At 62.3% G+C, this 24,577-nt stretch overlaps 1 protein-coding gene across 3 annotated transcripts; it reads right to left on the minus strand.

Moving 5' to 3' along the window:
* Window positions 1–83: 83 nt before the first annotated feature.
* On the minus strand, window positions 84–24,546 carry RABL6 (RAB, member RAS oncogene family like 6). 3 transcript variants are annotated; one of them, XM_058693486.1, is made up of 15 exons: window positions 24,177–24,544; window positions 15,983–16,117; window positions 14,233–14,280; window positions 12,260–12,312; window positions 11,241–11,332; window positions 9,350–9,490; window positions 8,886–8,991; window positions 5,709–5,812; window positions 3,468–3,772; window positions 3,104–3,254; window positions 2,032–2,226; window positions 1,734–1,962; window positions 1,258–1,429; window positions 851–909; window positions 84–763 (listed from the first exon to the last, which is right to left on the minus strand). In XM_058693486.1, exons 1-15 carry the CDS (start codon window positions 24,304–24,306, stop codon window positions 572–574), a joined length of 2,112 nt encoding a protein of 703 aa, XP_058549469.1. In that variant the 5' UTR covers window positions 24,307–24,544; the 3' UTR covers window positions 84–571. The 3 variants fall into 3 exon arrangements, with proteins under 3 accessions (XP_058549469.1, XP_058549470.1, XP_058549468.1); XM_058693487.1 differs by lacking the exon at window positions 15,983–16,117 and having other exon boundaries at window positions 24,177–24,546; XM_058693485.1 differs by having other exon boundaries at window positions 1,734–2,226; window positions 24,177–24,545.
* Between the last annotated feature and the right edge of the window lie 31 nt (window positions 24,547–24,577).

Here is a 24,577-nt window from a genome sequence, read left to right on the forward strand (position 1 = left end):
GGGGGGGGGGACTTAGGACCTGCCCACCAACCCAGGGCCACCCGGGACAGGCGGGGCGGCTCACAGGGAGAAGCACACACAGATGCAGTAAAACAGGAGAGCTTTATGGTCAGAGTGGAGTGGTGGAAGAAAACGAGAGAAACAGTGTCTGACGACCTCCAGGCCTGGCCGGCAGCGAGCCCGAGCGCAGGTGCAAAGCTGGACGCTGGGCCCGGGAAAAGGCGCCAGTGCCGCCTGGCGTCTGCCCCCCATGCCGAAAGGGGCAGGAAGCGGAGCCCGCCCGTGAGTGGGGGGCCCAGGAGAGCGAGCGCGGCGGGGCCGGGGGCAAGCAGGAGCCGGCCGGTGACGAGGACGCGCCCCGCCCTGTAAACAGCCTTGCGGCCTCCTCGGCCTCAGTCCCATCCCTGAGAAGCGCTGGGGGCCGGCTCCCCGCACGGCCCAGCCCGCTGCCCGCTGCCCGCTGCCTGCTGCCCGCTGGCCGGCTCGGTGCAGGGCGGGCCCAGCCTCCCCAGCGAGTGTGGAGCAGGCCCGCGGCCATCCCCGCGCCGGGCCGCCGTCAGCGGAGCCAGGCCTAGAGCTCCTCGTAGTCCCCGCCCCCGCGGAGGTGGCCGCTCGGCGCTGCAGCCCCCAGGAAGGCTTCCAGCTCGTCGGCTGCGGTCCTCTCGGTGGTGCCCCTGGGCCGCCGCCGCCGCTCCTGCCTGCCCTCCTCCTTGTCCCTGCTCTTCTTCTGCCTGCTTTTCTTCCTCGCGGCCTTTTCTTCCTCCTGGGAAGGGGGGTGGCTCAGGCCGTGTGGACGCCGGGACCCCACACTGCCCAGCGGGCGCCCGGAGGTGGGAGGCAGGGCTCCTACCTCTTTGCTTTTCTTCTTTTTCTTCTTCTTCTCCTTCGAGGGAGGCTTGCCCTCCTTCTCTGCACAGAGGAGACACCGCGTGGGCCCCGCGGCCTCCCCAGTGCACACCCCCCGCCCTGGGCTGGGCCGCACCGGCTGGAGAGCACACAGGGGTACTACCAGGCTATGGGGGCGGCCGGGGTGCCCTCTCGCCGTGGGGCCGAGCCACCACAACCCCCACTCCTCCGCTTTGGGGGACAAGGAACTTCTGGGACGTGTCCCAGGTGACACTACAGATCGGGGCCCAGGGCCACAGGGAGCCATGGGTGCTCCGGGGGTTTACACAGCAGGCCAACTCTCCTGGCCACCAGGTACCTCCCGGGCAAGCACTCGGCAGGTGGCGGTGGGACCCCCAGCCCCTCAACTACCTTCGTCACTGATCTCCTTGTGGCCCGTCTCCTCCAGTCCCAGCCCAAAGAGGTCCGAGTCATTCTTCAGTCTGAAGGAGGACACGGGGGGCTTGGGGGGCGGGGGCGGCTGGGCAGGGCGGGCGTCCTCGTCCGTGTCGTCAGAGAGGTCCTCTCGCACCGGGAACTCCTCCTGGAGTGGGGGGCGGGTTGGGTGGCCACCTGTCACGTGACCCTTGCGGGATGGCTCCTGCGCTTCTCGGGCAGGTGACAGCCACCTCGGGGGCCCCCACGCCCAGCCTGGACTTGGGGTGGCCAGCGGGGCCCGGGTGTGGCAGCCGGGACACCGCAGCCTTTCTGTGGTTGCTGTCATGGGATTGGGCCCCAGCACCCCGCCCTGGGGTCACATGCTGGTCTGGGGCTCTCAACCCAGGATGTCGTCACCTGGCCCTCTCTGCTCCATCCTGCCATTCCCACCGAGACCGTCCCCTCCTCACCGCTTTCCGCTGAGTGTCTGAGTCGCTCTCGAAGTCAGGGTCGTCCATGACGAAGGACAGCATCTGAGCGGCGATGGGCCCCTCGGGGTCACTTGATGACGATGATGATGCCACCTGCTCACCCCTCTTCTCCTCGCGGCCTCCTGAGGGGTCCTGGCGGTGGGACTTGCGGACACCTGGCCGGCGGGACTCCACGGCCCTAGGTGGCCTCGAGGCCTGTGTGGATGGCCTTCGGGACAAGGACGAGGTCAGGGGGCTCTCGGCCGCCCCCACCCCAGGGCACATCCCCTCCACGTACCGTTTGGTCTCCGGCTCGGCGCACTTTTGGGGGGTCGCGGCGGTGGCCTTGGTGTGCCCCACCATCCCCGCTGCTTCCTCCTCGCTGGCAGTGGTGTCTCTCCTGGGGACAGGGCCCGCGGGCGGCCTGTCTTCAAGGCCCACGTCATCCTGGAAGCCTGCCACCAGTGGGTTCCCCCCCGGGGCCTCCCCATCGCTGCAAAGGAGGGGCAGGGCGGTCAGACGACACAAGGCGGGTACGGAGAGTCCGACTTCCCACCCTGCGCCCCCCGGACACCTCTGGATGTCCTCTCTGCCGGGTGTGGGCACCGGGCCGGGAGCCACTCTACCGCTGGCGCTCGGCACTTGCGTGAGGACGCGGGCCACAGAGGGGACCCACCGGTGTGGCAGGAAAGTGGCACAAGCTGGCGGAACGGGGCGCGAGGTGGGGGCCCGGGGGAGGGGCAGGGATACCGCCACACACCGGGAAGCCGTGGGGGGGGGCTGCTCCGTTTACGTGCAGTGTGGAGGGTGTGGGTGTGGAGGGGCTCGGCTGCCGGCTCCGTTCTGTTACTCTCGCTCCCGGAGGGACCGGCGGGTCTGACCCGGGGTCAGTGTGGCGCGGGGGAGCCCGCGCAGGACGGGCCCGGGACCCGTGACAAGGGTGAGCGGCAGGGGTGGGGCGGCCAGGCCTGAACTGCTCTCTCTCTCTCTCCCCCTGCCGGGCCCAACCTCCCGGGGAGCCCTCACAGGCTGCCCCTCCGCCAGTGCTCTCAAATGGCATCAGCCCAAGAACGTGTGGACAGGCAGGTCACGGGGCACCACAGATATGCCAGGTCGGGCCACCTGTGTTACGGGCCAGCCTCGCTGCCCCTGCTCCCTCCCTGTGGCAGGGGGACGAGCCCCAGGTCCAGCCCCCAGTCAGCAGCCCGATGGCTGGTCTGAGCGGGCTTCCTCCTGGAGCGTGGAAGCTTCCCTGAGCCCTTCCCTCGAGGTCCTGCTGGACCGGTGAGGCCTGTCCTCTTTGCTCACCCAGGGATGTGGAAGGCAGAGGGGAGGCTGAGGGCCCCGACCTGCCTGGCCCCTGCTCTCACCTGTCACTGTCCTGTGAGACCTTGGCTTCGACTTTCTTCTCCTCCTTCCGGGGGGCCGTGTCATCCAGGAAGCTGCGGTCAAGGCCATCTTCAGGAACAAAATCCTCCACGTTCTGGACTTTTGCCGGGGCCTCTGAGGCCGGGGCTGGCTCTGTGGACAGCACAGGCCGGTTCCTGTTTGTCCAACGCCTGCCCCCGCCGGGCCTGTCCCAGGCTGTATGTAGGTGACCGGCCATGGGGCTGCCTGGCCAGGAGGAAGGACGGGGACCCCCTCCTGGTCTCCAAGCTCACGGGGCCAGGGAGGCCGGGCGCCCCGCCACATCGCCCGTCACGCCCACCCCGAAGAGCTGCTCCCGGGGCTTACCTGGGGATGAAGGGGCCACCTCGGCAGCTGGCGACGTCCCGAACAGCCTCGAGATGATGCTGCGCCGCGGGGCGGGGGCTGCGGGAGGCGGTGGGGCCTCTACAGGGGCTGGGGGGCAGGGGCAGGCCGAGGGGGGTTGGAGGGGCAGCTGTGGGGCCGGCTGGGGCGTGCTGGGGCTGGAGCTGCCCGTGGACACGGTGCTCGGAGGCACCACCGGAGACTGGGAGCCTGAGGACGGGCTCTGCCCGTTGGCGGCCAGTGGGGACGCGTGGCCACGGCTGCGTGCCTCCATCATCTCGAGGAAACTGGGGGGGACACAGGGCAGGCAGTGAGCAACCTGCCTTCCCCTGGGGCTCTTCCTCTGAGCTGCGGGTGACAGCAGAGTCCTCACCCTCGGGCTTATCAGCCCTCCTGCCCCCCAGACCTCAAGCAGAGCACCACAGGGAAGGTGCCAGCGGGTGCTGATAGGCAGGTGTGGCAGCCCCCTGGCTCACGCCCTGAGCTCTCCACCCATGACACAGGACCTGCGCTGGGGAGGCCCCCGACCCCCGAGACAGGGAGCAGCCAAGACCAGGGGCTCCAAGTCCCACTGGAGGTCAGTGACGAGCCCTGCCGCTCGTGGGCCGCCGTGGGGAGTGCCACCAGCCCGTGGCAACGCCTTCCCCGTGGAGGCTTCCCCACAGGAGGTCTGCAGCGAAGAGCTGGCCCGTTTGCTGGCTGAGCTCCCTGGGCACCGGCACCTCCGACTTAGGATTTCCGGGGCACGTGAGAAAGAAGGGCAGGGCGAGGGCGGAACCCGACTGCCCGCCCACGTCTGCGGCGGCCTATACCCCATGTTCCAGGAAGCGTCGCAGAGACGTCTCCGCCAGGCCCCTGGCAGTGCCGCCTGATGCCGGGGCTGGCTGTGGGGTGAGTGCAGGGGACTCTCCGGCTGCCATCACCCCAGGGGGCAGGGGGCCGGGGGCCGGGTGGTGCCAGGTGCCCGCGCCCTCGGCCAGAGGAGCTGATGGAAGCGGGTCAACCCCGGGACGGGCTCGACGGCGAGGGCAGTTGCTCGCCGGGGTGGGGCTCCCACCCGGACCGGCCAAGCAGCCAAGTGTGTGAAAACTCACTCCCCCAGAACCGCTGGAGCCGGTTCCAGAACCAGCGAACGGATCTGGCTCCAGGGAGACCCTAAGGCCCTTTGGAGTTCCCGGGGGGGGGGGGGGGGGGGGGGGGACAGACGCCTACTGGGGTGCCGGCACTCCCAGGACAGGAGCCCAGGCCGGGAAGCAGCGTGCCCCGCCTCAGCTCCGATGTTTACGTGCCATCTCTGCGCACCAAACAAAACGCGAGCATCTGTTTGTTCGGGGGCAGCTCAGGTCACACCTGCCCGAGAGCGCGTGCCTCCCCGGGGAACTGTGGAGGGCGGACGGGACCCCGAGCACGCAGCGGACAGGGGCGCTTAGCACCACTCAGCCGCGCTGCTGGCAGGGCACACGCTCTGCCCTGGACCACTCTCCCTCCACTGCCGAGGACCGAGCTCCCACTCCTGCCCCACAAGCCTCCCCCAAGTCAGGCCTCCGAGAGCCCTACCCTACATCGCCATCGATCTGGGAAACCGAACTCAAACCCACGGCAGCCCCAGCGGAAGACATCGGGGACGGCCAGTCTCGCCAGGGGCTCAGGTGGACACTCGGCCCGGGGTGGCGGGAACCGCGGCGCAGAACGGCAACCGTGTCTGGCAAACGGACGGTCAGCTGTACCCCGGTTACCCCTGTCAGCTTGGGGCCCCCTGGGGGCCCGTCAGGTCAATTAAGGCCTGGCCCCAATCTGCCGGGTGGGCATGAGGAGGGGGCAGGGCCTCAGGGTGTCCGTCCCCAGGGAGCCTCTGCTTCCTGAGGTGAGGTGGGCTCCACCTGACACGTAAGCTGCCTGTTCTAGAAAGCAAGGGTGTTGCTGTGCGTTAAATGATAAAGAACCCCGATACAGGGAACGGGGAGGGCTGCGGGGCTGATCTCACCGCGAGGGCCACCCTCCTCTCCCTCCCCTCGGGGGCCTGGACTCCCCCAGCCCGCGCTCCAGTCTGTGCACGGCCACATCCGAGGAGGAAGTGACTCGGGTTTTTTGAGCAACACGACCGGCCCAAGCTGCCGGGTCTACCCGGGTGGGGGCTCTCCTCGCTGCCGTCTCCTAGGCACACCCCCGCTCAGAGGCGTGCGTGGCGAACCCGCCCTCGGTGCTCCCCCCCGGCTGACGTACATGTCGTAGTTCTGGTCCTCTGTCTCCTGCTGCACCGACAGCTCCTCCAGCGTGGCGTCCACGTCCAGCTGGTTCGTCTCCAGCTGCCGGAGCAGCGTCTCTCTCTACGGGGGAAGCAGACCCCTTCAGCCTCGTGTCCCTGCTCGGCCAGCCCTCGAGGAATTAAGCAGCAGCTGAGCACGGGGCATGGCGCCCAAGGCCTCGTCCGACACCCAGGCGGTTCGCCGTGGCTCCGAGGACGAGGTCGTTGATGTTAGCACCCCCCCCCCCCCCCCCGGGGCCCCGTTGATGTTAGCGCCCCCGCCCACACGCGGCCCCAGAGGTCCAGGCGGCTCCGACGAGTGAATGCAGCTGTGGGGCCGGAGCTCAGCGCCTCAGCGCCTCCGCCGCACAACCTTCTGCCGCTTGCTCCAGCGACACGACACGCGGTGTGGCCCGCCAGGTACAGGAGACACCTCCGCATCGGTGTGCGGGTCGTAGCTACAGGGATCTATGACAACGATGCGGGTTCCCCGAAGGAAGAGCAGGGTGCAGTGACCGCGGACACTGCCTTGAAATGGGCCCACGCCAGCCTTCCCTCAGCCGCAAATGGCAACCACCCTGTCTGCAGGGCCCTGGTTTCCTTCCAAAGACAGAAGGACAGGAGAGGAAAGACCACCACCTCCCCGGGCAAGCCCACGCCTTTCTGGACAAAGAATGGAAACCACTGTGGCTGCAGAGGGGCCGTGGGCCAGCATCCCAGGGACAAGATGTCACGAGTCCTGCCGCGATGTGCCCGGAAGGGCAGTCGCCTCTGCGGGCTTCTCCCTGAAAGCCCAGAGCCTCGACCCTGAACGGGGCACAGCCCAGACCAGGCTCAGGACTACGTGGGAGGTGGGGCCGGGCCTGAGCGGGACACCCCGGGGGGCAGCGTGTGGCAGTCAGCGGACCCTCGCTGCTTGTGGTTTGGAGGAAGGTACCAAAGAAGCTGAGTGGGCAGTGTGAGAGCCCTCTGCACCGTCCCTGTCCCTTCTGTGTAAACCTAACATTGCTCCAGAGTAAAACGTTTATTAAGAAAACAGAGGGACACCTGGGTGCCTCAGTTGGTTGAGTGTCCCTCTCTTTTATTTACTTATTTTTAATTTTTAAAAATGTTCTTTTACTTTTGAAAGAGAGACAGACAGATAACCAGAAGCAGGCCCCAGGCTCTGAACTGTCCACACAGAGTCCGACGCGGGGCTTGAACTCACGAACTGCGAGATCATGAATTGAGCTGAAGTTGGACACCTAACTGACTGAGCCCCCCCAGGGGCCCCAAGGGTCTGACTCTTGATTTCAGCTCAGGTAATGATCCCAGGGTCGTAGATTGAGCTCCATATCAGGCTCTGTGCTCAGTGTGGAGCCTGCTTGGGATTCTCTCTCCCTCTCCCCCACTCGCTCTCAGTCTGGGAAGGAAGGAAGAAAGGAAGGAAGGGTGGGAGGGAGGAGAGGAAGGGAGGGAGGGAGGAGAGGAAGGGAGGGAGGGGGGAAGGAAAGGAAGGAGGAAGGAAGAAGGAAGGAAGGGAGGGAGGAAAGGAAGGGAGGGAGGAGAGGAAGGAAGGAAGGAAGGAAGGAAGGAGGAAGGGAGGAAGGAAGGAAGGAAAGAAAGGAAGGAGGAAGGGAGGAAGGAAGGAAGGAAAGAAAGGAAGGAGGAAGGAAGGAGGAAGGGAGAGGAAGGAAGGAAGGAAAGGAAGGAGGAAGGAAGGAAGGAGGAAGGAAGGGAGAAAGGGAGAGGAAGGAAGGGAGGGGGGAGAGGAAGGAAGGAAGAAGGGAGGGAGGGAGGAAGGAGGAACGAAGGAAGGAGGGAGGGAGGAAGGAAGGAAAGGAAGGAGGGAGGAGGAGGGAAGGGAGAAAGGGAGGGAGGGAGGAAAGGAAGGAAGGGAGAGGAAGGAAGGGAGGGGGGAGAGGAAGGAAGGGAGGGGGGAGAGGAAGGAAGGAAGGAAGGAAGGAGGAAGGGAGGGAGGAAGGAAGGAAAGGAAGGAGGAAGGAAGGAAGGAGGAAGGGAGGGAGGAAGGAAGGGAGGGAGGAAGGAAGGGAGGGAGGAAAGGAAGGGAGGGAGGAGAGGAAGGAAGGGAGGGAGGAGAGGAAGGAAGGGAGGGAGGAGAGGAAGGGAGGAAGGAAAGGAAGGAGGAAGGAAGGGAGGAAGGAAGGAAGGGAGGAAGGAAGGAAGGAGGAAGGGAGGGAGGAAGGAAGGAAGGAGGAAGGAGGAAGGAAGGGAGAAAGGGAGGGAGGGAGGAGAGGAAGGAAGGGAGGGAGGAGAGGAAGGAAGGGAGGGGGGAGAGGAAGGAAGGAAGGAGGAAGGGAGGGAGGAAGGTAGGAAAGGAAGGAGGAAGGAAGGGAGAAGGGAGGGAGGGAGGGAGGAGAGGAAGGAAGGGAGGGGGGAGAGGAAGGAAGGAAGGAAGGAAGGAAGGAAGGAAGGAAGGAAGGAAGGAAGGAAGGAGGAAGGGAGGGAGGAAGGGAGGAGAGGAAGGAAGGAAGGAAGGAAGGAAGGAAGGAGGAAGGAAACGAGACAGGGCAGGCGTGCTACCTGGACTCAGCAGGCTGCATACCAGGCACTGTGCTCGCGGTGTGTGTGGGGGTGAGACGTGGCGGGGCTCTCCCCGCAGCTATGCACCGGCGGGGGGCCACCCCTGCCACGAGGCGGGGTCAGAGGAGCCGGGGAGCAGAGCCCTCCTGTGGGCCTTCGGGGGCAGGCTGTGCCCACACGGGGCAGAGGGACCCGAGCAGGCCTGGTGAAGCCCGTGGCAGGGGTCAGGGTGGGTCTAGGGGGAGAGGGGCTGGGGCACCCGCCGGCCCGCACGTCTAGTTCCTGGCTTGTTGGTCAGAGACGGCCTGACACGTCTTAAGGATCCCTGCATTCTCCTGCAGCCGCATCTGTGAAAATTCTAGAAAGGCCTGGGTCTCAGGCTAGCAGCAGAGCAGAGGAAGGGGACGGAGAGGGACGGAGAGGGACGGAGAGGGACGGAGAGCGACGGAGGGGGACGGAGGGGGACGGAGCGGGCGTCACGGGGCCGCCGGCACCGGCCCAGTGAGCCCTCACGGCGGCCGCATTCCAGGCAGACGGCTCTGGCTCTGCTTGGGAGGGTGGCCCTGGCCCTGCACTGGGACGGCACCCGCGGGCAGAGCGCTGCCGCTCTACCCCCCGGGGGATGGGCTCACCTGGAGCTGCAGGAACGGGATGTTGAAGAATTTGTGAAGGTATTTCAGGCCAAAGCTGTTTTTCATGGAGGACTCGGCGTAGCGGAAGTAGGAGGAGCCCGGGGGCCTGTGTGCAGGAGGAACAGAAGGTTCTAGAGGCTTGGTGGGGGTGGGGGGGTGGTTCAGCCCCTCTGGAACGCGGACCACACCCGGGCCAGCCAGCCCTCCACGCCCCCGAGGGGGGCCTCACTGCATCACCCCGACACCCAGCCCCGACCCGGCCTGCCTGGTGCCAGGAAGCCACTCTGCCCTCTGCAGACCCTCTGCCAGTCACTCTCTGACCCTCGCTGCCCGCAGCAGGGCCCCTGCTGGAGCAGAGGGGAGGAGTCTGAGCCCCTTGGGATGCGGCTGGGCCTCGAGTCCGAGGAGCAGGAGGGAGGGCAGGAGGGCGTCCCAGGTGCCAGGTCTCCCGGCCACCCACCCACCTGTCCAGGTTGTCGATGAAGTCACGCACGTCGTCGGGCAGGACGACTCGGTGCTCGCCCATGTCGCGGTAGTTCCCCAGCACGCACACCGGCACGTGGGCCGGCACCTTGGGAAGCTCCCGGAGAATGTAGTTGAAGGTCCTGAGGGGGTACAAGTGAGGAGAGACGTCCTCAGGGTCAGCTGTGACACGACCACCCGCCACTTCACCCGGAGCGCACGGAGCCGGGAGGGCCGAGCCCTCGGTTCCGCTGGTTCCCGCCTCTCTCGACCTCCTTTCCTGGGAGTCCCTTTGGTGAGGTGTCTCTGCACCCCCTGTGGGGCACGGCTGCCCCGTGGGGCCAGCACGTGGTGCGAAGCGCGTCCCGACCCAGAGACCGCCACCGGGCACGATGCGGACACGCACGCCCGTGCTCACAGACTGGACTTCATTTTCCCGGGAGGCACAGTAACTGAAACTGTTATCAAAGGACCAAGGGCATCCGCCTCCCGCCCTGGGGCCCGTCTCCAGCATTCTGTCCGAGGCCACGGGGCCCAGCGACTCGGGCCTGGCTCCGGCCCACGCGGTCCACCGAAAACGCCGCCGCCCCCCCCACGAGGGCTCAGAGGAGCCATTCTCGTTCGCCGTGGGAAGGCTCCAGACAGAGTGGCACCGCCAGCAGGGTGCCGCGGCTGCTCCCGTCCGGGCTGACCTGCCCCTGCCGTCCCTGCCCCAGGCCCGCGGGTGGGCTCCTGCTGCCCCTCACACACAGCAACCCCCCCTCCCCCCCGCCCCCCCCCCGCTCCCGCCAGTGGTCCTTCCTGGCCTTGGGCAAAGGCCGCGGGGAGCTTCGGGGATGCCGAGGGCCTACCCAGAGGTGCGCCTTGGCAGATTCTAGGCGGGGAAACCACCTCTAGGTGCCTTGGCGGCAGGGACCATTGCAGCTCATTCGGGAGACACGCCGGCCTTCCCGGGCGCCGACCCTGGGAGAGCAGGGTGGCCGCCTCTCGCACAGGCACGTCTGTCCGTGGGGGCCACCGCCCTGCTCTGCACGCTTCCGAGGTGCGCCTGCTGCCACCCAGGGGCTTCCCATGCACGTGCTAGTGATGGGTCCCCGGCGGGAGGGACCGCATCCCCGCAGGCCGGAGGGCTGACGGGAGGCCCCGTCAGATCCCTTGGGCCTGAACCCTCCGGGTCCCCGAGAGTGAAAGCTTGACCTGCGCAAGGCTGGCGCCTCCGACCGTGCGCGAACGTGCCCTCAGATAAACGCAGCGTCTGCGGATGCGTGTATAAGAGCCTGTGTCCCGAAGATGGAATCTGTGTGTGCAGCGCCCTGAGGAAAACCTGGCCGGCACCAAGTGACGCCTGTGCCAGCCTCTCGTGGCGGGATTACGTATGCGGTGATGACCCCACAGGCCATTTTCACCAGCCCCCACCTTGGGCTGATGCAGAGGCGGGACCGGGGAGTCCGCTCGTGTCACCCGTGTGGCCCGCTCCCACGCTCCTCCCCGCAGCCTGCTCTGTAGCGTCTCGCTGGGATTCTAGCTACGCGCCCCCTCGTGATCGAAGGATGTGGGGTGTGTCCTCGGGGAGCCCCAAACAAGCGGTCGCTCGATCCCGCCAGACGTCACGTGGTACTTTCAGGGAAGGCCGTGGGCTGTGGGAGGTGTGCCTCCCCCGGGGCCGTGACCCCCACCCGGCCCGCCCGCCACACAGAGACGTCCAGAGACGGCTGGGCCTCCGCTTCCCGGCGGCTGAACTGCTGGAGCCCACGACGACCACGGACAGGGTCCCGTGGTCTGGCACCAGCCGCGATGCCGGCGTAACCACCGCCCGCTGGGCTGCAGGGGGAGCCCTCCGGGTGGCGAGGCCCTAGGAGCCTCGACGGCCGCTGCCGGCCAGTGCCCCCTTACCACTGCTTGGTGATGTCGAACATCATGACCACCCCGTTACAGTTCTTGTACACGTCCAGGAACTCGGCGTCCAGGGCCATCTCGGACTCCGCCTAGGGACAGGAGAGAACTGGGCGTAAGAGAGGGTGCTCCGGGCAGAGTCCCAGGGGCGAGAACCCGGTCTCCTCCTGGAAATGGCTGAACAGGACTTTCACAATCTGAAAAGACAACAGCTATTTTCGTTTTGGGAAAAAAAAACCACGTAGACAAGATTATCCAGGGTGGGGGTCAGAAAACTTTGCGTCAAAAGGTCTAGTAGTGAACAGTTCAGGCTCCGGGGCCACATCAGCTCTGTCTCTGATCGGGGCCTTCTCCACCAGCCAACAGCATCCCACCCGCAGGCCTCACAGACTTCACGCCACACAGAGGGACGAGCGGGCTGGAGCAGCCGGTGCCCCATTGCAAGGTGTACATTCCAGAACTGAGGAAGACACTTGCAAAGAACCTTCCAGAGCACACAGACAGGGCCGCGGGCTGCACGCACACAGGCTGCGGTGCTGGGGCCAGGGGCAAAGTGTCACGCAAAGGGCCAGACGGACCTGGACCAGGTGGTCACTTACCCCTCCTGCCCTAGAGGGGATCAAGGAGGCTGCCTGCCAATCGTGAGACCATCTACGGGCAGGAGGACACAGAGAGCAGGGCCCTTGGGAACAACGTGAAGGCCTCCCTCGAAGGGAAGGGGTGCCGGTTTGCCCGACTTCTTTGTGTCAAGAGCGGTGGCCACAGCGAGAGCCCATTCAGAGCCACACTCGTGCCCACGTGCGCGTGGGGCCACACGGTTTGACCAGTGCACCTCGACAGCCCTCAGCTCAAACTCCCTGCAGGCCAGCAGCTTAGGCAGGCCCAGCCATCCCCAAATACAGCTGTGGGCGGCACAGGCTCGCACGAGGAGTGGGGCCGACTGGTGCCACTGGAGTCCCGGGGAGGGTCCCAACCCCCATCTGAGCGGTGGGCCCCGTGGCCGGACACGGCCTACCCACCTCCTGGGGGTCGTTCTCCACCTTCAGGCCGTCACCTCGCCGCCTGCACTTCCCTGGTCAGAAGACAGACAAGTCACAGAGGGAACTGTGGCTCCAGGGAGGGACGCGGCTCCCCACATCCCACCCTGTGCCCGGCCCCCACCTCCAGCAGGCGCCGTACTCTACTGAGGAGGAGGCCCGGGGAGCCACGCCCCCACAGCAGGCACTGGAGCAAACCCACCAGCGCCAGGAAGCGGCTGCCACCCTACCGAGACCTTCTTGGCAGCTGTAGCCGCCGACCTCACCAGGAGAGGCCCTGAGGGGCTCCAAGAACTTGGCCTAGACTGGAGGGACATCCGGCAGGGCTCGGGGCCGCTCAGCAAGATCGCCCTAAAGCCGGGGCGAACCTAAAGCCCACCCGGGCTCTGGTTCGAACTCGGGCACTTCCTTCCCGGATCGACAGAGGTCCCAGCCCTGAAAGGGCGCTGCCAGCTGGCGCAGGCTGGCATGGCCCAGCCTGTGAGGTGCTGCACTGGAGGCCAGAGAGGCTCTCTGAGCTGGTGCTGGTGCTGGCCGAGCTGGGCCCGGCCCTGAGAGGCCCCAAGGAGCTAAAGCCAACTCCAGCGGGTCCTGAGGAATAAAGAGTTCCACACCATCACCGTTATAGACTGGGCGCGTTCACACCAGCTGCTGCCTGTCCCCACAGCTTCTTTTTGACCCTCTGACCGCCTTTGGGGCCCATGGGGCGCAGCGGGCGGTCCCTGTCTGACGGCAGCTGGCCACAGTGTGCCCTCCTGGTGGCCGCTTCCGGGCCACAGGGCTGCATCCCAGGTGCCCTCCCTTCTCGGGGCGCTCCAAGACTCGCCGGGCCTCGCCTCCTTGCCACTCTGCACTTCCCACCAGGCTCTCAAACCCGATGCCCTCTGCTGCTGTGCATGCTCACACCCTGTCCCACAAGCAACGGGCTGGGGTGGTGGAGGGGACCAGGCGACACGGAGCTGCAGGGATGATGAGCACTCACCAGGGGCCCCGCGGCTTAAGCCTCCTGGCCTGCCTGGAGCTCCCGCTCACCCTCAGGCTGTCCTACAGCAGCCAGGTCGGGCCTGGGAACCTACACCCACCTAAACCCGAAGACGATGGTGAGGGGACAGGGGTGTGCACTTTCGGCACCAGAACCCAGAGCTCACAGCAGACTGTCCTTTCTCGCTGAGGACACCCGTGGCTACGGCAAGCCTCCCAGGCCAGGGGTGACACCGTGCTCGGGAGCACAGGGCACACACGGGGCACCGGCACCAGGGAGGAATAGGGGCTCTTGCCCAGAAACACAGAGGAGGGAAGGAGAGGGCTCTGAAGGGGGAGCATGCCCGCCCCCCTCACCAGGCGCACTGGGGTGTGGTCCTGACAGCTGGAGCACTTCCCTGTGAGAGCACAGACACCACCGCCGTCAGCGACCATGGGGCAGCAGTCACGTGGGCGCATGCCCCTAGAGGGTGGCAGCTTCAGAAGCCCAGGAGCTGGTCCTCAGCTCCGGGCCCAGGGCACTACATGAGGGGCACTGCAGGAAGGGCTTCTGGAACAGCCTCGTGCAGGCATCTGGCTTTGGGGCCCACCCGCTGCCGGTCCGTGTCTGCCCCACGGCCACGTGCTCTGTCCCAGTGCGTGAAATGTGCATTTAAGCAGCAGAGGCCGAGGTCCCTACAGGTCACTGCTGTGCGTCCGCCCCACCACCCTGGATGCAGGAGGGAGCGGCCTCAGATGCAGAAACTCAGGGGAGCAGCACAAGCCCAGACCTCCTACAGCCCCTGGCTGTTCCTGGGGGCAGACCTTCTGGTCACACACTCCTGTGTCCGCCCTGCGACTGCGGAGAACCCAGAGGTTCCCGTGACTCACACAAGGACACGCCCAAAGCGTGAGCGTGGGGAGGGGGGACATCTGCTCCGCAGAATGGACGAAGCATCAGGAAAATGTACTTGTAATAAAGAGACAGGACTTACCTTTGTCAACTACGTCCCAGACCTCAACTTTCACGATGTCGTCAGTGGCTACGACGGGGGGATACAAAGATTAGTGCCCGACATGACCGTCGACCTTCTGGGCAGAGGGGCTTTTAGGGGCTGCCCAGGTGTCCAGGTTTGTTCCCACTCTTCAAGGGTGGGTCCCCCGCCAGGAGACACTGCGCTCCTCCCTCAGCACCTTCTCCAAGGACAGCCTCCCCGCCCCACCCCCCACGGCCTCTGTAGGGGCCACGGCCCCTCCCGGGACGGCAGGGAGACTCATCGCTCCTTCAGGCTCCTGCTCAAGGCGCAGTGAGCAATCCTGGCCTGTCTTCAGCTGACATGCCACCCATTTCCGGCGGGTGTCCCTGGGGCGGGCTTGTCCCTGGCCCGGGTCCACATGGCCAGGTGCTCTTTGCAGGTGCACCTGGGGAGCAGGCTCTGGGTGCTGGGTCAGGCCTCGGTGGGCCTGATGGTGCTCAGGCCCGACTCTCACCCAGCAACCGGCCTCAACTTCACTCCCCAGGACGTGGGCCCACTCTAGCTGGCCCCCCGGCATCAAGTTTCCACCCAACCCGTGGGTGGAGCTGGTCCAGGACAGGCCCCTGAGGGGAGAGGGGCCCTCGTGCAGGTCGTCGGGACACCTCTGCCAGCCTTGCTGAGAACCACTGGCCTTTCTGTGCTCTGCCTTTTCCTCACAGGGAAGGGACCCTCAGACCCTCCTTGGCGGTGCTCGACCTGGGAGGGGTGCGGGGGACCCAGGGGGCCGACCCCGCGAATGGCCAGTCCGGGCCCAGGGCCCAAGCGCAGGACGGTGGCTCGCCGCTCCACCCCGGGTTCCGAGGGGAAAAGGGGGAGGTGGGGAATTGCCACACACCTGCCCCAGGCTGAGGGGCACGGCCAGCTTCACCCCTGCTGGGAAGGGGTGCCGCGGGTGGCTGCCCTCAGGCCCCGCCAGCCCCAGCTGATGACTGGGGTGGCGCCGATCCACGCAGCCGTCCTGGGATGTGGCGGGAAGCGGGAACTTCCACAAAGACCCCGTGTGTTGACAACTACATTTTTTTTTTTCAACAAAAACGGATGTTTAAAATGGTTCAAAGGACTTTGGTTTCATGATTTCTGAACCCGCAAAGCCACTGCCCTGCCGCCCACGGGGCCGCTGTACTGTCCTGGGGGCAACAGCGCCTGCAGCTCAGCTGCGACCAGGGGCCTCGAGGTGCCCCGTGCTCTGTCTGTCGCGTGACCTCAACCTTGCAAAGGTGAAGGGGCGGGGCTCAAAGGGACAGAGGGGTCCTTCCTGCTGGTGGAGCATATGTGGGCGCAGTGCCGGCTGTAACGGGAGCACACCCCCCCCCCCCCCCCCCGGGCACTCCCTGATGCGTCACATGCGGTAAACCCGGAACTGGAGCCCTCTGGTGGCCTCTAGGGTCTCAGAACCGAGTGGGTCTTGGCACAGCCCCCCACGAGGCGCCCCCACCACTGCCTCGTCTGTGTCTCTGGAGCAGCTTCCCGCGGGAGGGGATTTCAGGACAACCCAAGCATGGCTTTAACGGGTGCCCCCACTGCGGCCCTCTGCGTTCAAGGTCTACGGGGTTTCTGTGAGGACACCACAGCCGGGGAGGCGTCTCCGAGGGACCGAGGCCTAGGGAGCCTCAACAGAAGCCCCGACCGCACAAAGGGTGCGGTACCTGGCCCCCAACTCGGGAGGGCGGACCCTCGACCCGCCCCCCTGCCCCCAGCCTGCCCTCACTTTTGTAGTTCCAGTGGATGCTGGTGACCCGGATCTCCTGCGTGGGGATGTACTCCTCCACGAACTGCTTGCCCTGCAGCCGGTGCCACAGCGCGGTCTTGCCCGTGTTCCTGTCTCCTCGGATCACAATCTTCACTGGGGGGGGGGGGGGGGGGGGAGGACAGATCGGGTAAACAAATCAAACCAACGGCAGACTTTAACTTCACCGACAGGAGCCCACGTGCCACCCATGTTCCTTCCACACAGAGTGTGGCCCGCGTGGCTGGCGAGCAGGGAGGAGCCCAGCGTCGGGGAGCGGCCTGGCTGGGGGACCACCCGCAAGGGGTCGGGCCCCTGCTCGGCCCGTGGATGAGACCACACCGTCCGTGTCCCGGCAGCCCGGCCCCTCTGCTCTCCCTCCCTGTCCACGACCCTGAAACACCCCCCCCCCCCCCCCCCCCCCGTGCTGATGGAGTCAAACCGGGCTCGGACTTCACACCTGCCGGAGAGCGGTCTCGCCTAGAGCCAGATGTCCTGGGGACCCCTGACTCACAGGGTCAGGGTCAGGCTGCCGGAGGGGTCGGGCGGCAGCTGATGTTCTCAGGAGGCTCCCTAGATTTTGGTAGTTTGCTCTTAACCCACTTTCTCACAGCCCTGGTATTTTTAGCACACAATTTTGTAGAGCACCAGCACTTTCCAGGCCGTACACGTGGGGTTACGGCAGCAAGCCCGTGTTCCGTGCCGTACCGGTCCAACACGGATTTACGTGGCGGCCCGTGTGCCAGGTGTGCGCACGCGGCAGTGAGCGAGCCCACAGGCAGCGAGTGTGGGGACACGAGGGGCAGGCGGGGCAGCCGTGGAGGAGATGGGCAGCCCGCGCCGGGACCCCGCGATGCTCCTGGGCCCCGTGCGGGTGCCCGGCGCAGCAGTGTGGACGGCAGATGGTGCTTCACAGCCTGGGGCTGGGTGAGGCCGGCAGGGGCTTGTCCAGAGCCCCGGCCTGGCCCCACAGCCGCCGCCCGGCTTTTTTCTCCTGCAACCCGTCCTGCTCCAAGGCCCCCTGTTCTCGGACACTCGCTACTCATCCCGCGAAGCGTGGTCACCACGTCAGCTCCCCTCCACCCCCGCTCCACCCTCCCCAGCTTCCGCCATCAGGACATCAACTCCCCCCCCCAACCCCCCCCCCCCCGCCACCCTCCCCAGCTTCCGCCATCAGGACATCAACTCCCCCCCCAACCCCCCCCCCCCCGGCCACCCTCCCCAGCTTCCGCCATCAGGACATCAACTCCCCCCCCCAACCAACCCCCCCCCGCCACCCTCCCCAGCTTCCGCCATCAGGACATCAACTCCCCCCCCAACCCCCCCCCGGCCACCCTCCCCAGCTTCCGCCATCAGGACATCAACTCCCCCCCCAACAACCCCCCCCAGCTTCCGCCATCAGGACATCAACTCCCCCCCAACCCCCCCCTCCTCCCCAGCTTCTGCCATCAGGACGTGGTAGTTGTTTTCAACTTGAAGCACCTCCAGTCAGACCAGGGGCCTTCCTCTTGCTCCCACTTTATCCCATCACCAGATGGGACACAACAAGCCACTGCCCTCAAGGCCGCGGGCAGTCTAGACGCGATTCCAGCCAGAAGCCAAACACCCGGCAGAACCGGGGAGAGCCACCAGGACGTGTCTGTGCTGTCAGCGCAGCCCTGGGGATGCCCTGGGTCCCTGTCACGAGCCCGAACACCCTGCAGGAAGCGTGTCGCTTTAGGGGAGCACCCCCCACGTTAAGGACCCACACGAGACACGTGTTCGGTGAGGGTGGGTGGACAGAGACCACGCGCAGCTCACCCCGAGGGCGGGAGCACGGATGCGGAGCCCCCAGTGCGTCCCCGCGGCGGGCCAGGAGTGGCTGTCCTTCGCCCTCCGGATGTTGCTTTTGATGGCGTCAGACTCTCGCTTCATGGTGGCGCTCTCCCTGGGCTCAGCTTCCCCGGGCAGGCTCCTTTCCAAACCTGCTTGGCCTTTCTCTATGCTCTTCGGATTCCCGCTTACTTCCCGAAACCTCTTCCACTTCTTCAAACACACTCCACGTACTGACTTTGTCACTGAGGGGCAGTCGGCACACCACACGTCGTTAGTTTCAGGCGTGCGGCGGACCCGACGCTGTCTGCACCACAGGACGCTCCCGCGCTCCGCGTCGCGACCTCACCGCTCAGAGCTGTCGCGGTGCTGCTGACGTGCACGACCGGATCCCCTGAAGCCGCCAGGGCCTGCTGTCAGCCTGCCCTGCTCCCGCTGCTGTGTCTGCCGGCTTCCTGATCTCCCACCAGCAGCTCCGGTTTCTTAGAACTTTATCCCCGGAGCCTCTCCCAGGTCTGGGCTGGAGCCGCCGTCCGAAGGCACCTGTGATATTTCTGCCCGTCGTTCGGAACGCTAACGACCGGGGAAGGCCTTAAGTAAATCCTCCATTTCAGACTTTGGGACCACACGGATGATTCAGACGCAAACCCTCCTGGAGGCCACCCCCTGGGCTTGCACAGACCCGGCTTTGGGCGGGGCTCTCCTGGGAGAGGCCCCTTCTAGAATGGGTTCAGGGTTTTCCCTCCTGCCCCACGGGGACCAGCACCCAGCCAGGGTCAGGCAGGTGCCTCAGGGAGAAGGCAGCTTCAGAGCTGGCCTCCCTCCCAACATCACCCCCTTTGCTTTTAAGAAACGTGCACTAGACAGCTGCACAACCTTTATCCGAGTTCAGAACTGAGTGATGCGTCGACGTTTCCCTAAATGTTTTATTCAAACTTTTAAAATGCTTTTTGGGGAGCCTGGGTGGCTCAGTCGGTTGAGTGTCCGATTTCAGTTCAGGTCATGATCTCGCATTCGTGGGTTCGAGCCCCACATCGGGCTCGGTGCTGACGGCTCAGAGCCTGGGGCCTGCTTCGGATTCTGTGTCTCCCTGTCTCTCTGCCCCTCCCCCACTCACACTCTGTCTCTCTCCTTCAAAAATAAACATTAAAAAAAATTTTTTTTTTAAAGTTTTTTAAGGGAAGGGCTGTTCAGCTTACTAACTTTATCACGCTGCCAGAAACAGAGGTTGGGCGCTGTGGTAAAGAAGGCATGAGAAGTCCATTTCCTACACATAACAGTGTCCCAACAAAGGGAGACTTCACACACACACACACACACACACACACACACACACACCCCTTTTTAAAGTAGGCTCCATGCCCAGCGCAGAGCCCAACGTGGGGCTTGAACTCATGACCCCGAGATCAAGACCCAAGCTGAGATCAAGAGTCAATGCTTAATTGACTGAGCCATCCAGGCACCCTGGGAAAATTCATTATTTTTATGTTAATTTCTTAGAAGGGCACGTATCTGCCCCTGCTCCACACTTGTATTTTTTCTTGTGCTGGGTGGAATTCTATATCCTAGTGGAAAGCTCAGTGAAAGAGGGGAGTCCTTGCCTTGGTCCTGATTTGAAAAGAAACGCTTCCTACGTCTCATTAGTACATACGGACGCAGGTTTTCGTAAATACTCTTGAACAGGTAAAAGAAGCTCCTTCTGTTCCTAGTTTGCTTCTTAGCAAGTGGGTTTTCTCAGGGGACCCAGCTGGCTCAGATGGTGGAGCATGTGACTCTTGATCTTGGGGTTGTGGGGTCGAGTTCTATGTTGGTGTAGAGATTACTAAAAAATAAAAATCTTTAAAAAAAGTGGGTTTTCTCTTTTTATTTTCTGTCAATCACGAATGAGCGTTGAATTTTATCAGATCTTCTTGCACCTACTGAGATTATGATGCTTTTTCTCCTTCAACCCGCTGGTAAGGCGTGGAATGTATCTTTTCTATGAATCTGTGCACTCCTGGGCAGTCCTACTTGGTCTCGATACAATGGTTTGTTATGAATATTTTGATGACTTTCTAGATCCGATTTCCTGGCTTCTCACTGGGTTATTCCCTCTGTGCTCATGGACAGGACCGGACGGTTGCCCTTTTGGTACTGTCCTCCTCTGTCTTGGCAGCAGGATTTACCAAGTGCAGGAAGCAGGCCGAGTGCCCCTGCCCTCTGTGTCTTCTCCATCAGTGTGATGCTCGGCTCTCCGATGTCAGATTTTGTATTTCTCAGGGTCGGCTTTAGGGGCCATTCTCTAGGACACTGCCCACTCTAAGTTTTTCGTTCTACTGGCGCAAAATTATTCAGAACATTTTGTATTTTAAAACCTTGCAGTTATAGTTGCGTACTCTTGATCACTCGTGACATTTGTCTTTTTTCTTTATCAATCTCTCCAGAATCTGCTTTACCAGACACACACCATGTTACATTCTGGTGAACATTTCAATTGATTCTTTTAAAAAAGAGTCACTGGTTTTTGCTTTTTTCTTGGTCATTTCCTTTCTTCTCCTTTCTTGGGGCTTATTCTTTGTTTTTTTCCTAGATTTTCAAACTGTATTCCTAAGTCAGTGACCACAAGTACGTGGGGTGGTCATGATCACTGAATTGTATTGTTTTAAATTTATTTTTATTCACTCATTCATTCATCGAGAGACAGGGAGAGCGAGCGAGCAAGCACCAGGGAGAGGGGCAGAGGGAGAGAGAATCTTCAGCAGGCCCCATGCCCAGTGCGGAGCCTGACACGGAGCTTGATCCCACAACCCTGGGATCGTGATCTGAGCCGAAATCAAGAGTGGAACGCTCAACGGACTGAGCCATCCAGGCGCTCCCGCCCAGTAACTTACATTTTTAACATTCATTCACATTTGCCGTGATACATCTCAAGTTAATTAATCTCTTTATCTTCCTTGTAAACAGCGCGAGGCCTTTCCAATGCCTTAACTCGGATCGGCTCGGTCCCGGGCTCCGTGAGGCTCTCCAGGGGTTCAGTCCCTCCTTCCACCTGGACCAAGTTAGTCACCATCGCGGTGATGGCCACGACCAGCAGTTGCTTGGATCTCGCCCCACATATTCACCGGTCTCGGCGCTCACCTTAGCCTTCTGGACCCTACCCCTGTGTCCCGAGCGCCGTTTCCATTGGCCCGGCGCACACCCTTGGTATTATTTCAGCGGGCGCCTGCGCACAGCAAACGGTCCAGCTCAGACTGCAAACGAGCTGAAGCACACACACTCGCGAGTAACTGCTTCCTCGGGTGAGGGCCTCCCTCAGGCCGCAAACGGGACTGCTGCCTCGGTGGCGTGTGGCGTGTGTGCTGCTCCTCTGAAGGCGGGCTGGGCTCTGGCTGCTTCCTGGACTTCGATGTTGAAACGCTCGCAGGATGTTTTTAAAAGCCTGGACCGGGACTTCTTGGGAGTTTCACGTACTTCATGGATTCTGGAAAACCCTGTCTTCGTTCCCTCAAATACTGCTTCTTCCCCGTTCTTGCTAATCTTGTGTGAAACTCGTACCCCATGTGTGCTCCATTCCTGTGCCACACAACTCTCTTCCAGGTGTGAATTCTCTCCTTAGTGTGGTTATTACGCTGATTCACCTGACTGCTGGCTTCTCGCTTTTAACGGCCGTGTTTCTCATTCCTAGCTGTTCTTTTTGGTTCTTTTTCAAACATGACTTGTCTGTTCATACAGTCTTGATATGATTTTATTTTTTTTTAAATTTTTTTTTCAACGTTTTTTATTTATTTTTGGGACAGAGAGAGACAGAGCATGAACGGGGGAGGGGCAGAGAGAGAGGGAGACACAGAATTGGAAACAGGCTCCAGGCTCCGAGCCATCAGCCCAGAGCCTGACGCGGGGCTCGAACTCACGGACCGCGAGATCGTGACCTGGCTGAAGTCGGACGCTTAACCGACTGCGCCACCCAGGCGCCCCAATCTTGATATGATTTTAAAGCCGTTTCCTTCTTACCCTGGAAAAGCTCTCACCCTGAAATCAGCCTTTCAGAAGGTTTTTCAGTGAGAAAGTGTTTAAGTCCATTTCTAAATTCTAGCACTGAGATCCAACTGGCCAGGACTCTGGCTGTCCCAGTGTCCGGACGCTGTCTTTGTGAGGAGTGCAGTCCTGACAAGTTCCATTACGACTGGCGTTTCCTGACCTGGGAAGGTGCCCCAGTTCAAGCTTCTTCACTAAACGCGGCCAGTAAATCGTGTCCAGAGCAGAAAGGATAGACCAAGTCAGGTAACATCCTTTCTTCCACTTTGAATGCAATTAACTTTCAAACTATAATTATGGTCCAACGTCTCATTCAGGTTTGATTCTAAGTTTGATGTGTGTGCTGGGGCTCTTGCATATATGACATGAATCACTTCTATTATCACAGCAATTTAAAAGAAAACTTTGCCCTAGGAGACAAGGTTCTGTAAGAGGCAACAGATACACTTGGAAACCATCAGCCCTTGCGTGTAAATATCTTGAACCTATAGTCATCAGATTGCTGGCTGGTTTCCCCTAAATAAGGTATTTTGGAAAATAAATAAATGAAGGAAATCAAAGTTTCCAGGTTGCACACTGTTCACCTACTGGGCCAATCTCCCTCTAAATGAGATTTCTCTCCATCTCTCCACCTTTGCTGCAGTTGTAGGGAGTCACAGCCTGTCCCCCAACCACCCGAGGCTGGGTTCACCTCTCTGGAACAACTCTATGGCACCTCCCCCTTTTTCCTAACCACCCTTGCCAGGGGATGTGCCGTCAGGGAGTGCTTTTCAGAAGGTGAAAAGTTTACAGTTTCCAGCTCTGATTTCCACACAACTAGAATTAAGCTTAAAATAATACTCTAAGTAATAAAAGTAAATAAGGGAGCCAAATGGAAATTCTAAAGCTTTGCACAAATGAGTAACTCGACTTACCATTCTCTCCTCTGAATGTGACACATACAAAATTGAGAGTTGAATACACCTACATCTAAAATACCTCTCTTTAAAACCTGCACAGAGGTCTTTAGGGGCCCTGGTTGGCTCAGTTGGTGAAGCATCCTACTTTGGCTCAGGTCATGATCTCGTGGTTCACAGGTTCGAGCCCCGCGTCGGGCTCTGTGCTGACAGCTCGGAGCCTGGAGCCTGTTTCAGATTCTGGGTCTCCCTCGCTCTCTCTGCCCCTCCCCCACTCATGCACCGTCTCTCAAAAATAAATAAATGTAAAGAAATTAAACCTGCACAAAGGTCTTTCTAATTAGTTTAATATTGCACGTTACCACCTCAATATGTCATCATAGGGACCAGAAAGTTCCCCTTAAAGTGGCAAAGGGGGCGGGGGTAGGGAGGAACCCACAATCTTGTAGCAATGTATGCAAATACTTGAAAGGAAAACAATTTAAAACCAGAGAACATAAAAGTCCTTTAAGTAATGCTAGGAAAAGGCCAGCCAGATGGAAAACCTTAAAAGAGGCCAAGAGGACCATCAGCCTCAGGAGCTATACATTTTACATAATTTATGACAGGACTGGAAACGTCCTGGGCTCTGAGGGCGTCTGAAAATAACTCCTCCTTCCCTCGGGGGAAGAGAAGTCTCCTACAATAAGAGTCTCTGTGCCTTCTGGAGCTTTTTCCAAATATATCCCTTACAAATGCTTCTTAAAAAAAAAAAGAAGAGGGGGGCAGGAACGCGTGGCGTAGATGATATTCTCTTCAAACTGAATGCGAAGTCTACAAAGAAAAATCCCAAAGCTCAAACCACCACATCCAGCTGGATCTCACCGCCCCTGGGCAGGTTGTCACGTGGTTCATTGACGGGGAGCCCATCACCCCTTCAAGCGTCACAGACCACAGAGCTCTCCCCACGTTATGTAAGAATCACTCTTGGACGAGGTTATCCGGGCCAATCAGGGCACCGCAGAACGCACCAGGAACCGCCTGGACGAATTTTACCGTGCAAACGAAACGCACAGATTTCTTAACGTGCCCGTATTCCTCGGGAATGACCCACCGGTCAGAGGGGAACGCCACGGGCCCAGGCGCCCCCACTCCGGCCCCTTGGGTCCTCCAGGACCTCGTCTCCAGCCTGGCATCACCTCCCGACATCACCTCCTGAGCCCAAGTGAACACCCCTAGGGTACCTGCCACAGGTAAGGGCTCAGCACATCTCACACGGAGCAACAGGATTTGCCACATCTCCCCGCAGACCGCCAGGCCCTGGGGGCGCGACAGGGCCCTGGTCTCTGCCAAGTCCCAGTCGCCAAAGCCCGGGCCTGCGGACCCTGCGGGACAGCGCCCTCCTCCACCCGTGCCCTCGGACCCCCCTTTCCACGTCCCCCGGCAGGAACCCAGCGCGCCCGGCCTGCACTCACTGTTGTACTGCACCCCTTTGGCGAAGCGCCTCTGCAGCGCCTGGTTCATGGATTGCAGCCCGGCGGGGATATTCTTGTCGCGGCCGGGAGCCTGCTCCGACCCCACCAGCTTCTTGAGCGCGGAAAACATCTTCCCGCTCCCACGTCCGAGCCCGGCGCGGCCCGCGAGCTCAGCGGCGGCGGCGACGACGGCGACCCGGCGCGGATCGCACCATGTCCCGGGTCCCGGCGGCCGGGCGCCTGCTTCGAGGGCAGCTCGGGGGCTCAGCCGCGGCGGTTCCGCTCCAGCCCCGGGGACCCCCGGCGCGGCCGCCCTCCGTCTGTCAGAACCGCCATCTTGGCGCCGGCTCGGCTGGGCGCGCGGCTACGGGGCGCCGCGAGGGCCAAGAGGGTGCGCGCAT

Source organism: Neofelis nebulosa, chromosome 12 (assembly GCF_028018385.1).
Source record: "Neofelis nebulosa isolate mNeoNeb1 chromosome 12, mNeoNeb1.pri, whole genome shotgun sequence".
Lineage (NCBI taxonomy): Eukaryota > Metazoa > Chordata > Mammalia > Carnivora > Felidae > Neofelis > Neofelis nebulosa.

Bases quoted from the DNA above. Each gene is read 5' to 3' on its own strand.
- RABL6 (XM_058693485.1), bottom strand. From the start codon at position 24,306: ATGTTTTCCGCGCTCAAGAAGCTGGTGGGGTCGGAGCAGGCTCCCGGC. The intron at 8,992-9,349 runs GTGGGTGGGTGG...TCCTGCACACAG, and splicing joins TTCATCGACAACCTGGACAG to GCCCCCGGGCTCCTCCTACT. The intron at 764-850 runs GTAGGAGCCCTG...CCCCCTTCCCAG, and splicing joins AAAAGAAGAAAAGCAAAGAG to GAGGAAGAAAAGGCCGCGAG.